We start from the raw sequence: 13,462 nt of genomic DNA, 5'->3' as shown, positions 1-13,462 counted from the left end.
AGACTCCAGCAGTCAATCTTTCACCAGTACTGTACCTTAGGAATAAGCAGAGTTTTTGTTGTTGTTGTCCTGCTACATTCCATACATGTGTCTACAGTGGTGCCATCTGTCATGGATTTTTAAGATCCTTGAAACAACAGTCCAAATGGCTTATTTACTTGCTTTCTTATATACCCCATTAGCTGTGTTTTGTTTTTTAATTTTGCTTTTTTAAGTGTTTTCTTTCAAACATAAAGTACTAATACTGACCTTCTTCAAAAAAGACCATACTCTGTACCTTGGTACTAGTACCATAAAGTGTCATGAACACACTCAGGCTATGGAAGAGAATGAAGCTACATGGCTTACAAAATAAATGAAGACCCCAACTGAACTGACCCACACCTGCACATGAAGCATTAAGGCATTTATCTACATTGATAACATTTATCTACATAGATAATAGGGTCAGACTACTAGCAACACAAAATTGTAAACCACTTTACAACTTAAGTATTACAAGGGAGCTTTATTAGACAGCTATCTTTAGATATTAATACATTGGATTATTTTTATAATTATTACAACTTTCAAATGAGGTCATAGAGTCATTTTAATAATCACCTTGCAAGATTAGAAAATAAAAGGGATATACACATTTATACTTTATAACTGTTTTATAGTAAAATGTGAGTACAAATTTTTCAAATTATATAAAATTTCCTTCTATGTCAACTATCTTTATCTGGTTTATGCAATGCCTAATAAAATCATATATTATGTACATACCCTTTTTAGCAGCTACTGTTTTGCTTGGAACTTTATCTGTTTGTTTCAGACCAAATGATGGTGCAAAAATAGAAGCAGAATCTTCTTCATTACTGTCAAATTTAGCTGAATCTAAAAATTATAAAACATTTTCATTAAAGACATCTTAAAATACCTTTTAATAGTTAAACTTTGATTCTTTTAACTGATAACTTCCCTTTAGCTAGATAATTGATGTTTTAATTTTGTAATCATATAATCTACAACATACAAATGAAAGTAAAAAATATACTGTTACATTTCAAAAATGTTAATCTGTTGTAAAATGATACAGAAATGCACAGAATAGTGAAAATTCTTAACAGTCCAAGAAGCTGATCATTCTAAAGATTAATTAAAAAATAAATACTGAAGATTTATTTTTTAAATGAGATCTGAAAACACTCTCACGTGTGTGACTATGTTCACAACAGATGTTATTAACCATTTCAGGGATATCAATGTTCAAATCTAAAGGTATAATAAGTATTCATATTTTTAAATCAATTTTAAGTCACTGGAGATTATATTAAATGGCACGTAAGGCCAAATTAGTGTTCTTTATCTATCTTTCAATAAAACCAAAAACTGGAACTTTTAAAAAAGCCACTTGAATGCAAGTCATATTTTTACACAACTGTTTTGATATGTTGTCAAAATATCTATCTATATAGAAAATGTCAAAATGTATGTCTGCATAGAAGGAACATTACCCAATCTATATATGTATGCATATTAAGTACTTAATTGTACAACTAGACTGTTCTGTCCTTAAAAATTCCACACATATTGCTATCTTATATAGCATCCATCCCAATAAGCTGTGTTTTGTTCTTGTTTTTTTTAAGTAAAGTGTTTTCTTTCAAACATAAAGCACTATCTTCAAAAAAGACCATACTATGTACCTTAGTATTAATACCAGATTCATGAATCACCTTAAAGGGTTGAGTTGATTCCCACATAAAATTAGAGAACGAGAAAATATATATATCATGATTAAAACTGCTCATTTGAAGGTTCTGTCTTTCAACTAGTAGGGTGTAACAAAATAAATCTGAATCTATATTAGTATCATCATGGCTTAAAAGAACCTGTCATCTATACATTGACATTGTCATAAAAATCAAATTTCAATCTTGCAAAATTTCTCTTTCTCTCTCATTAAAACATGACACAAACACACACTCCATACACACACAGGTTAGCACCTGCATGTCTACCTACATGCTTCCAGTAATTCCTATTTTAGTTAACATGTCTACCTACATGCTTCCAGTAATTCCTATTTTAGTTAATCTGCTAGCAATCACTCAGGAAAATTAAATAAACCTTATTTACCTTGAAGAAAATGTGAAAGGAAGGTATATTTGCTACTTGTAAAAAATTCTGAAATTAAATCATGATCTAATGATTCATTCAATGTTTTATTTCCTCCCTTAAAACATAGCATTAATACAATTTAAGTAACCAGTGAAAAGACTAAATAAGCATACCATCTTCTGACTTCTGAGAGTATGAAGGAAATGAGAAGAGATTTCCAAAATCCTGACTTTTTTTGTCATGCGAAGATTTTCTATTAGAAAGAAAAATAAATGCGACAAACAGGATGTAATTTAAATATATGGTTTAACCCTGATAAAGCAAATATAATCATAGAGCAAAATTTTCTTTCTTTGTTAAAGATAGAGCAACCAAGTACTCTTTTTCTCTCTCATGTGCACAAGATGCACATAACAGACATTTGTACACACACACATGCATAGAGTCAATGGATAAACTAATGATTTTTTAAAATAATCATTAATTTTTTTTCAAAATATCATTAACCAAAATTCCATAATTGGTAGAAATAACCATTTTATAGTTTAATTGGAAAATTACCGGCAAAAATCCAAGGAGAAAGGCAAGAGTTCCCACCATAGTAGAAAATAATCCTATTTCTGACCCTAGACTATAAGTAGGCACTTACTGCAGGATGTGATCCAGGACAATTATAAGAGATGGGAAAATACCTCTTTTAAAAAATCAAACTCTGAAATGTTACTAGTATTCATTCTTACCAGAGGCAAGAAAAATCAATCAAGACCAAAGCTAGAACAGAAACTTAAACTTTCCAATTCTAAAGATTTAGTGACTTTTCCCTAAACCAGAGGCCTGCCTCTATTTTCGTAAATAAAGTTTTATTGGAATACAGCTACGTTCATACGTTATGCTTTCATGGCAGAGTTGAGTAGTTTCAACAGAGATGTTATGGCCCACAAGACCTAAATATTTGCTATCTAGCTCTTTATGAAAGAAGTTTGCCAACATTTTTTCTCTAAACTACAATGGCTATGGAACTGACAATAATTACTAAGATTTATTCTCTCATGAGGAGGACCTTATCTACAATGGTAATTTCTTAGGGAGAACTCATTATGAGGTCTTTAGCAAATGTCTACAACCGCTAACTGCACCATACTACTGTTGCTTCATTACTTACTCTGGAGCAGCTTTTGATTTGCCTGGTGAAAATGTATATTCATCTTTATCTAAGCCATCTGAAGGAATAAATTCATCTTCTCCATCATTTGTTATGGGAGATGATTTAACTTTCAATTCCTCTAAATCATTATTGTCATCATCATCATCAGCATCATCATCCTCTTCTTCTGAGAAATCAAATGTGTACTTGGGTCTTTCAGCTAGGAGAAAAAACAAAATGAATGTCAAACTCAAATCCAAGCTCTATCCACTTGAAACATTATTACTGATAGTGTATTCGAAAAATATTTCAGCTATCTCTAAAAATATATAAGAAAAAAACAAACCAGTATTTAGAGAATAAAAGTGAACAACTTTGGCCTTAGTTATTGCGATACTATCATCTCTCTCATACTTTCCAGGAGGTTATTGTGGCTTATGTCAGAAGAGAACAAATTAATGGAATTAAATTGTTGCTTGGCATACTTAAATACTACTCAAAAGCACTGAGGAATGCAGATATTTTGGTCATGAGTTATATGGTACCTGCACAAATGACTAATAAGATTTCCCATTTATTTTATAGTTCTTTAAAAAAGTGCTACACTTTCCTTTAACCACTTGGATAAAAACTTCTTCTTTTCAGTCCTACTTTTACCATGAAATAACAGACAATTTTTCAGATGAAGAGAAAAAGTAGGAAATACAAGATCTCAAAATATTAGTAAAACAATAATTTAAAATGATACATAAAAAGTAACAGTTATGGGGAAAGACACATTGTTATAATGTAAATAAATTTTATTATAATTTCTAGCATGTATTATGGAATAAAATTTATAAGTCAAATAGCTCCTATGTAATTTTACACTTCATTTTTGATGTGTGGAAAAAAGGACAAATAAAATGTTGAAACATTCAAATTAAGAAGGTAGTGTTCATGATAACTTGTTACTAATGTTAAAGATTTGTTCATACTATCTTGCACTATGTACATTAGAAAAAAAAATCTATCATATGTGATTAAAGAATCAAAAATTTTAGGGCCTGACATATAATTTAAAATGTATCTTCCAGAAAGAAAACAACCATAATGTGGTATTGCACATTTTAAGTAAATTAGGACTTAAAACTCAGAAAGCCACCTATAAAATAGGAAATTCATCAGTTTTTCAAATATTTGAAAACATCAAGTTCAAGAACATTCAGACAGGACTAAATCACATACTCAACAGCAATATATAATAGCTGAAGGGGATTTAGCAGCCTAACTCAACCACTGAAATGATCTAGGTGAGAGCTGTGTGCATGCATACCCCTAAAGCATGCCTAACTATGGCAGAAAAAAATCATTTTGTAAAGGAAATTGTTTTGTCTTCATGAACTAAACCTTCTAATGGCTTAGTACTCTGATATTGGTAATACTAACAGTACCAACTTGTTTGAGTAATATTAACTTGGTCACACCGTAAGATACAATAAAATACACATAAAATATATCGTATTACCAGCTGCTCTCCTAAGTAAAGAATCCCTTGGAATAACCACAGGTTCTGTTTCTTCCAAGTCACTTTCTGACTTGGATTCATCATCTGACCAAGGATTTCGTTTCTTCACTTTCTTTGCACTAGATTTTCCAGATGATGTAGTTGTTTTTCTCACCCTGGTCCCTAAAAACAAAGAACAATAAGATATGTCCATGTCCATCATCAATACTTATACAAATATCATTACATAAAACTGTTGTAGCATGTTAAAGTTCATTATAAAAAAGTAAATGGTGGAAAGGAAAGCCTATTTCTCCTACTAGAAAAAAACACAATCAAAAGAATCTAGTAACATCCTCAAAATATAGTTTTTCTCAGAAGAAAAAAAATTTCTCACCAGGTTCCTTTCTCTCCCTTTTGGGTTTGGGGCCTTTATTTACAGGAGTTGATAGGGTCAATGCCTCGTCTCCTGTTACTTCTATTGGTGTTCCACTTAATTCTTCATCAAATTCTACTTTTATTACTGTGGTATCAAGATCACCCTACACATTAAAGAGAAAACCAAAATTAGTAAAAATTAAATTATCACTACATATTTTCAAAATGCATTTGGAGCTAATAGTTTCTTCCCATTAGGTAGGTTTTTAAAAAAAATGTGGTTCTACTGATGTCCTAACAGATGACCTTGATCAAACCATATTTTACTTTATTTCAGTTATCTGTAGCAAATGATATTGTTTACAGCTACAATCTTATGGTACACTCAATAAGATAACAGCTATTGAGAAGCAACCATAAGAAAAGGAGGCAGCTTTTGAATATCAAAGAGACCTTTAGACCCATAGCCAAGTACGTTAAAAGGCACTTTTAAAATAAGTTCCTATAGTTCAGGCCTCTATATACTAGAAAACATCCTCAAATTACTGAAGGAAAATAAACAACACATGTCATGACCACTGCTAGACCCGAGAAGAAAAGGTCTCCTGACACTAAGACTAAAAAAATGTGTAAGTGAACCTGTGTGTGGTGGGGTCAGGTAGGAGGAACCCTCCAAACTTATTCCAACTCTTAGGTAGGCTTATTTCCCAAGCTCTTAATTAGGCATCTCTGACTACCTAATGGGTATGTTTACCTATATATTTCCTGAGTTCTAAAGTCAACCTGGCCAGAAAATTTAGCCTCCCTCTTTCCTCTAAGGCCATCATGCTTCCTGTTTCCTCAGATCTGAACATTCTTTCCAGTGTTTCCTTATTGCTGGTTAACTACTGCCCAACCTACTTGAGGATAGGTTAAGTGTCATACTTTACAAGTCCTAAATAGCACCTATCAATTAAAGAATAAAAAATTTTAGGGCCTGACATATAATTTAAAATGTATCTTCCAGAAAGAAAACAACCATAATGTGGTATTGCACATTTTAAGTAAATTAGGACTTAAAACTCAGAAAGCCACCTATAAAATAGGAAATTTATCAGTTTTTCAAATATTTGAAAACATCAAGTTCAAGAACATTCAGACAGGACTAAATCACATACTTAACAGCAATATATAATAGCTGAAGGGGATTTAGCAGCCTAACTCAACCAATTACAAAGGATGTGCTAAATACTTTTTTAACTAAGGATAAAAGAAAATGAACAAATAGTAAAAGATGATAGCTTACTTTGAAAGCCTTACTTTTCCTCTGTAAGACTTCCTTAATTGGTCATGATATAGAACTAAAGTTCATATTTTAAAGTTGATATACTTTGTTTTTCTGGCTCCATGATTTAAATTTAGAATACTATTGAGTGGAATGTTTCTATCTCTTATTTTAAAAACTAAATCAAAGGGCTGTCATGGCAGAGACCTGGGTTCAATTCCAGAGTCTGCCCAAGCAAAAAAAAAAAAAAAAAAACCACAACTAAATCAAATAAGTAGCTCTTTATATATATGTGATCCTTGACCAATACATTTTCCTTCTATGGATCAACTGCTCACATAGAGGGATAGGATTTCCCACCACAATTTAAAAGTATCAGAAATAAAATAAAGCATTATTTAAGCACACAGTAAAATTAAAATACATATATACATCATTATGGAGGTGGAGTCCACCAATGTGTTAAAATAAGAGATGTGTTATACCTTCTTCTTCTTTAGCAACTTTTTGCTGGCATCTGCCTTCATAGCAGTAATTTCAGGAACTATTCGTCTACCATAAGGTGAGGGCATTGTCTCTTCCAATTGAAGTTTCTTCACCTTTGGTTTGCCAACTTTACCTTTTATTGCTTTTCCAGCCATTCCAGCAAGAATATCTTCTCGTTCTTGTATTTCCACTTTCTGAAGTATAATTATAGGGTGCATGGGGGAGGGTAAACACTCTTTAGAAAAGACAAGCACTTCTGCACAAGAAACTGAAACTAACTTTACACACTCAATAAGGGATAAAGTTTTCATTTCAACTGATCTAACCCAACATAAAGAAAGAGGAAAAATTCTATTTAGAAGACCTGTGTTATAGTCCCATTCTAATTTAGCTTCTCATTTGTAATACTATACAAGGAAATAGTAACTACCTGATCTATATGGTCTCTTCCAATTCTAGGATCCTATGATATATTATGCAATCAAGACTTCTGATGACCTGGTATCATCAGAATCCTGGTAAACAAAAGCAGCTCTGTTAACAAGTACGAAGTTATTCTTTTCTATTGCTTGGCTATAATAGAAAATATGAAAAAATGGTTCATGAATGTAAATTAAAGTATGAAAAATTCAAGAGTACCAATGTAGTTAAGTTGAATTTAAAAAGATCTGTGTAACAACAAAAGAGGATATAATCACAATTATGTTAAAGATTCTTCATTTTATGAAATTATTCCTTCATATAATTAGCAGGATTCCAAAGATACAAAGGAAATTGACATCTTTATCAAGCTCTTGAAAGATATTTAAAGAGATATTTGTATATAGAAGCTTAATAGAAATAACATGGGTTTTGAAATCAGCCAGTTGTGATTTCAATCTTGGCACTTCTACTTAGTTACACTTTCTCAAGAAATAACAGTTATAATTTACTAAACATCTACTTATGCTTTAAAAAAATTCTGTGATCTTCATTTTATGGATGTGGAAACTGGGGGCTCTAATAGGATGAATAACTGCTCTTAACCATTATCATATATGGTCTCTCTAAGCAAGTTACTTAACCTCTCTAAGCTTCAAGATCCTCATCTATATAAAAGTTAATAACAACTTCTCTCATTTATGGTGGTGGTAGGGGTCACTCTGAAGATTACATATAATGAAGTGCCAGCATACAGTAGATATTCAATTAATGGCATCAGTTTAAACGACACAGAAAAAGGAAATTTAATTCTAAAGCTTTTTAGGAAAAAAACATATCTAGAATAAATATTTTAGACCTACTTTGTTAATTATCAAATAATTAAGGAAGATGACAAATCAAAGGAGTAATATTATTCATTGGTATTGTTTTGGTTGATGACTTTCAAATAGTGAAGGAATTCAGAGGAACAACAACAAAAAGTTTCCTTAACTATAGTAATATCAGTGACCAAATTTAAAGCAATATTAGAATGCCGTCAATAATATTTCCATTTTATGTATGCTTTTAAAGACACTTTTTTCATTTTTAATTGGATGCTAATTTCTGAATATATAACATAAGCTAGCAGAATAAAAATGCCTCAAATTTTCAAAAACCTAATAAATGAACAATAAAAAAGAAGCATAAATCAAAGCATACCGATATTGTTGGACTTGAAAGATCACTGAAAGAACCCAGTGCTAAAATACTCCTGAAATCTATTAGGCAACTAATACATGATACTCATTCTTAAAAATTGTAATTTTTATTTCAGTCATAAAAATACAACTAGAGCATATGGACAATTAATGAAGGAAATGACTAAAAAGTGAAAAAGAAAAGTGGTATGTGAATAACAATAAATGGTAGTTTACCTTTTGCCACTCAAAATCATATGATCATACTTCTACCATTAATTTAATATTTTAAGGGAGTTCGTTCTTAAAAATAAAGTGGACAATTTTAGAAAAGGTTTACATGTTATATCTTTCTTCTATTTTGTTCTTTTATGTCTGAAATTAGACTTCCACTTGGAGAAAACTAGGTTAAAACAAAAATCCAGTCACTGCTCTGTTATAAATCCAGAGACTATCATTCTACTCTTTTAAAATCGAAGCACCTATATTTGATTAGATACATATAATACACTCTTACCTCTTTGAAGGAAAACATTAAACTGAATAAATTAGCTAAGTTAGAAGTCAATTAAGAATTTTTAACTAATAGAATGTATCATAATTTAACTTGTTCTAAATTTCAACTACATAGGTTTTACATTCAACCACACTAGAAATAACTTTTATTTTTAACTCCATATAGCTATAAGCTTAATTCTAATATTATCTTATAAACATGTTAATCCTCATAGACTTAAAAGGAACTCTAAGATCATTTAACTAAAAACTAATTTTCCTTCCTGTTTCATAAACATTACTAACCCAAAGATATTTTAATACAGATTTAACCTACCTCTAGTTCTTCAACAAATGCTGCTAAATCTTCTTTCCAAAGATCTGAAGGAGACTTTCTCTTAAGATCATTGACCTCTCGCCCCTAAAATAAAATAGGACAGTTTAAACATTTAATAGTTTAAAAATGTAGAATGGATAAAAATATATATACTTATTGGAAAAAAGAAAAACAAGGATATGAGCAACACTGAACTAATTTCAAATTATTTAACCCACAAATGTTCATACTTTAGTATCTCTCTGTTTAATCAGTTCTTCAACTTTTTCTTTAGTAAGAGACCATAGAGACATATTTAAAATATAATTAAAATCAGGGCCTGAAGGAGTTCCTGAATCAGAGGAACTATCGTCATGCTGGTTTTGTGTTTCATCCTCTTCTGCTGCCTGTAAAAAAAATAATAAACTTTATTAAGGTCCTATATAGCATATGGTCAATGTTGAATTTTATAGAATAGTGTATTAAAATTCTACAAATGCTACACTATTAATGAAATATCTTCAGGGAAATATCTTGAGGGGTTATTTCCGATTATCTGTAAGATTATTTTTAAAAATGTATTTTTATAAAAAGCTGAAATATCCTAAAGATGAACAATAAATCTTCAAAAGGAATCTTAGATTCAAGCCCTATTTATCCAGGAATATGATGAAAAATTTACTGCTTTGCCCAGTCAATAAATCATAAATAAGGAAAAAAAAAACCACATAAGGAATAGAGTGAAACTAATGTCCTACCAGTGCATCCTGCCAGCTTTTTATATAGGTGAGTAAATGAATAATTGGAAACCCAAAATAAAATCTCTTGTGAAAAGTGCTTTGTAGTTATAATAAATATGCTAAGGTACATTCATTCACGAAGGAAGAATTCTTAATAAAAATTCTCTAAAGCAAGAATTCTCATGTGAAGACTCAGAGAAACTTAACTGAAGAATTGAAGAGTTGGTGGGTCAGAGGGAGAGTTGTTGCTATGCTAAAATTTTACTCATAAGGTCTTTTTTTCATAGAAACACAGCTGCAATAAAAATCTTTCTATGCCAATATTAAATTTCAAAATCTGATGAATTTAATAAATTTTATTATAGATGGCAGTATCTCTAAAACTTTAAAAAATAACATTAAATAAAAATGGTACCAAAGTAGTTTAAGGCACCCAGATAATTAAAAATGACTGAGTAATCATGATAATCCATAAAGCAAAAATCCACTTTAAGTAACCAAAGAAAGAAAAATAAAATTTTTTAACAATTTATAAAGTTAAGTAATGTATGTATGTATGTATGTATGTGTGCACACACATGAAAGTAAAGTTTATTTTAGAAGGAACAAACGTTAAAATAGCAAAGCAAGATGCTTCATTACATAAACAAAAACCTATAAATTCAAACAGGCAGCATTAGCCAAATAAGGGATACTGCTGTTGAATTGACAGATAATTAGTACTTAACTTATGACACATAGTTCTACCATTTTTAAAAATCCTTCATGAAACTGTGATGGTATGGAATTTTGAGGTGTTAGACTATTATTAAACTATTATTAGGATAGCATAACATCTATTTGAAAAACGTATTTGATCAAGTTTTGATGTTTGATGTTTTGATGATTCTCAAAGTATTGTTATTGAGTATGCTCTGAATGTGTATATATCATTTACATGAGTATGACTTACAACACTTTCAGAAATCAAGAAATAAAAATTTTCAAGTTCCAATGACTGAATTCTATTATGTTTTTGAAAAAACCTTTATCTTCTAGTTGTCTACCTTGTAATTCTAACTCTCTTCTTCAACTCTATATAATAGGACGCTCTTGTAAGAGTAGTTACTTTTATTATCTGAACCATACATAAGGCATACATAAGGCCAAGGTGCTGAGAAAATTTTGATGGTGACAATGCAGTTAGATGAAACCAAGCACTAGGTTTTACCTATGAAGTCTACTTCCACTGGAAGGGCATTCTCAAACCCTAAATACTGTTATCTTTTAAAACTAAGCAAATTCATTAACTTAGTTAATTTTTAAAAGGAGATAGTTTAAACCAACAATGATACAGAAGAGTAAGTTGTGTATAAACCACAATTAAGAATTTAGGAATACAATAAAACAAACTGTGAGGAAAACAAAGTGCTTGAATCATCTTAATTCTGAATGATCCCCACCACGTCCTACCCCATTTTCCTTAATTAAATAATGACTAAGCCTATTATCTGAATATGTAATTGCTACAATATATAGTTTATTCTAATTTTATTCATTTTAATATATGGCAATCTACTGGTTTTAAAATTGAGAAAAAAAACAATATAAACAAAAACAACAGTTCAATATAGTTTGGTGAAAACATTATGGTTGAGAAGTCACAACTATAGGAAAGTTTAAAGTTTCAGTTTAAATTATGTCACATAACTATACCTGTATTTTTTAAAGATGCTAACTTTAGCAGTACCATATATATAAAGATATAGTTAAATATCAAAAAAATTATTTCCAATTTCCTTCCTTTTCTACATTTGTGTTCTCAATCATAATGCAGTATTACCCTTTAAAATTTTCTTACAACGGCAAGAAACTAATGACTTGAGGACAATCTCAAAGTTTCTACATTCCAGTTACTGAATTAGCATTATTACTTTATAATCTGAAATGGACAACTTAATGAAAACATCAGACTTTTCATCTGAATTTCCATGATTTAAGTCTCTGGCCAAATACCTAAGGAAGGGCAAAGCACATACTTGGTGCTCGATAAATATAATAATGAGCACTGTGCCTCTAAGTCTTCCCAGCATAACTTGAAACCTGTGGTGACCAGATGGCATATTGTGACAAAAAACTGAAGGACATGAAATGACTTTAAATGCTATCAGTTTGGCTTTCAGATAGTATACATGCACCTCACAAAAACCACCACCACAACTGATACCCTTTAATGGCAGATCAGAAAAAAAGGCCAAGGAGACTGAGCTACCTTCTCACACCTGGAGTCATTTCTCCAGGCCCAGGTTGAGTTGCAAAGGCAAAGTGCTTTGTGATGGGTGTGCACTGCAAATTCCTGTACTGTATCTGTTCTGTGGATAAATAGAAGACTTCAGTCTCCAAAGCAGACTACTCAGCACCTTTAGCAGTACTTAATTTAAAATCTAGAAATTGGGTATTTTGTTTTGGAAGTTGCTTTTAAAACTTCTCTGAATATCTTTTTCTGCAAATGATTACCTTTTCTTGTGCTTCTTTCCAGGCTTTCACTGGGTCAGATTCATAACCTCTCTGGACTAACATTTGAATCAAATCTTTCTTTGACCTATTCTCTATGTGAGGGAAAAATAAAGTTAGGATCAAGAAAAGAGATTCATTTTGAATTTGTTTATATTCTACTGAAAAAAATGTCTTCTATTAATAAAGTTTTCCATTTTAAATAATGTTCAAATTTTAAAAGGTTGCATCTTACCTATTGTAATTTTCCCTTGTATCTTCTCTAAAATGAAACGGGCTTGATTGTTAAGCTTGGTAGATTCTGCTCCCAACATTCCCACAAGCCAGTCCTTACGTAAGCCATAATAACTTAATCGTAAATCAAAGAATTCTCTCAGAATGTCTTGCACCGTTTCATACTTCTTAAGACATCCCATATGATCAAAGAGTACCTAAACAAAACACAAAGTTTTTACAAATAGAACATAAGCCTGTATTGTTATTTTAACTTATATAACATCTACAATGTCTAAAAGAATCACAGTACACCTACACGAACACACTCTACCTGTTAGTCCTTAAACAGAATCAAACATATTAAGCACATTTCTGAAAACACTCTTTTGATGACTACAAGAAATCAATAAATTCAAATGCTCAAAACCATGACAATATTTAAAGTAGGGCTAATTTTGAGAGATAAAAATAGGTTCTTAATAGATTCTCCCTTTGAGCCTCTAGAGGGGACAGAGACCCTGCTGATACCTTGATGTCATACTGATTTTAGACTTATGGTCTACAGAACCGTGAGAGAAAAATTTCTGTTGTTTTAAGGCGCACACACAAACACAATGGGGAAAAAAGTTCTTTAAAAATACGTTCTTTTTTAAGGCAGCTATAAAAACTTCCTAAGAAAAAATTTTCAGATTAAAAACACACATATTCTAGTCTAAACTTTAAAATTTTAAAGTTCT

At 30.8% G+C, this 13,462-nt stretch overlaps 1 protein-coding gene across 2 annotated transcripts in view; it reads right to left on the bottom strand.

The window, feature by feature from the left end:
• Window positions 1-13,462, bottom strand: part of TOP2B (DNA topoisomerase II beta) — a 53,355-nt gene that overhangs the window by 4,715 nt on the left and 35,178 nt on the right. For both annotated transcript variants that reach the window (XM_077129976.1, XM_077129975.1), the window contains exons 24-33: window positions 12,745-12,940; window positions 12,513-12,604; window positions 9,528-9,683; window positions 9,298-9,381; window positions 6,864-7,058; window positions 5,134-5,278; window positions 4,758-4,919; window positions 3,269-3,470; window positions 2,280-2,359; window positions 769-879 (exon numbers count right to left, since the gene is read on the bottom strand). In XM_077129976.1, coding sequence (XP_076986091.1) covers window positions 769-879; window positions 2,280-2,359; window positions 3,269-3,470; window positions 4,758-4,919; window positions 5,134-5,278; window positions 6,864-7,058; window positions 9,298-9,381; window positions 9,528-9,683; window positions 12,513-12,604; window positions 12,745-12,940 — 1,423 coding nt within the window. The remainder of the gene's footprint in view (window positions 1-768; window positions 880-2,279; window positions 2,360-3,268; window positions 3,471-4,757; window positions 4,920-5,133; window positions 5,279-6,863; window positions 7,059-9,297; window positions 9,382-9,527; window positions 9,684-12,512; window positions 12,605-12,744; window positions 12,941-13,462) is intronic.

Source organism: Tamandua tetradactyla, chromosome 15, assembly GCF_023851605.1.
Source record: "Tamandua tetradactyla isolate mTamTet1 chromosome 15, mTamTet1.pri, whole genome shotgun sequence".
Taxonomy (NCBI): Eukaryota; Metazoa; Chordata; class Mammalia; order Pilosa; family Myrmecophagidae; genus Tamandua; species Tamandua tetradactyla.
Note: the sequence above shows the minus strand (reverse complement) of the source record. Positions and strands in the feature narration are given on the sequence as shown.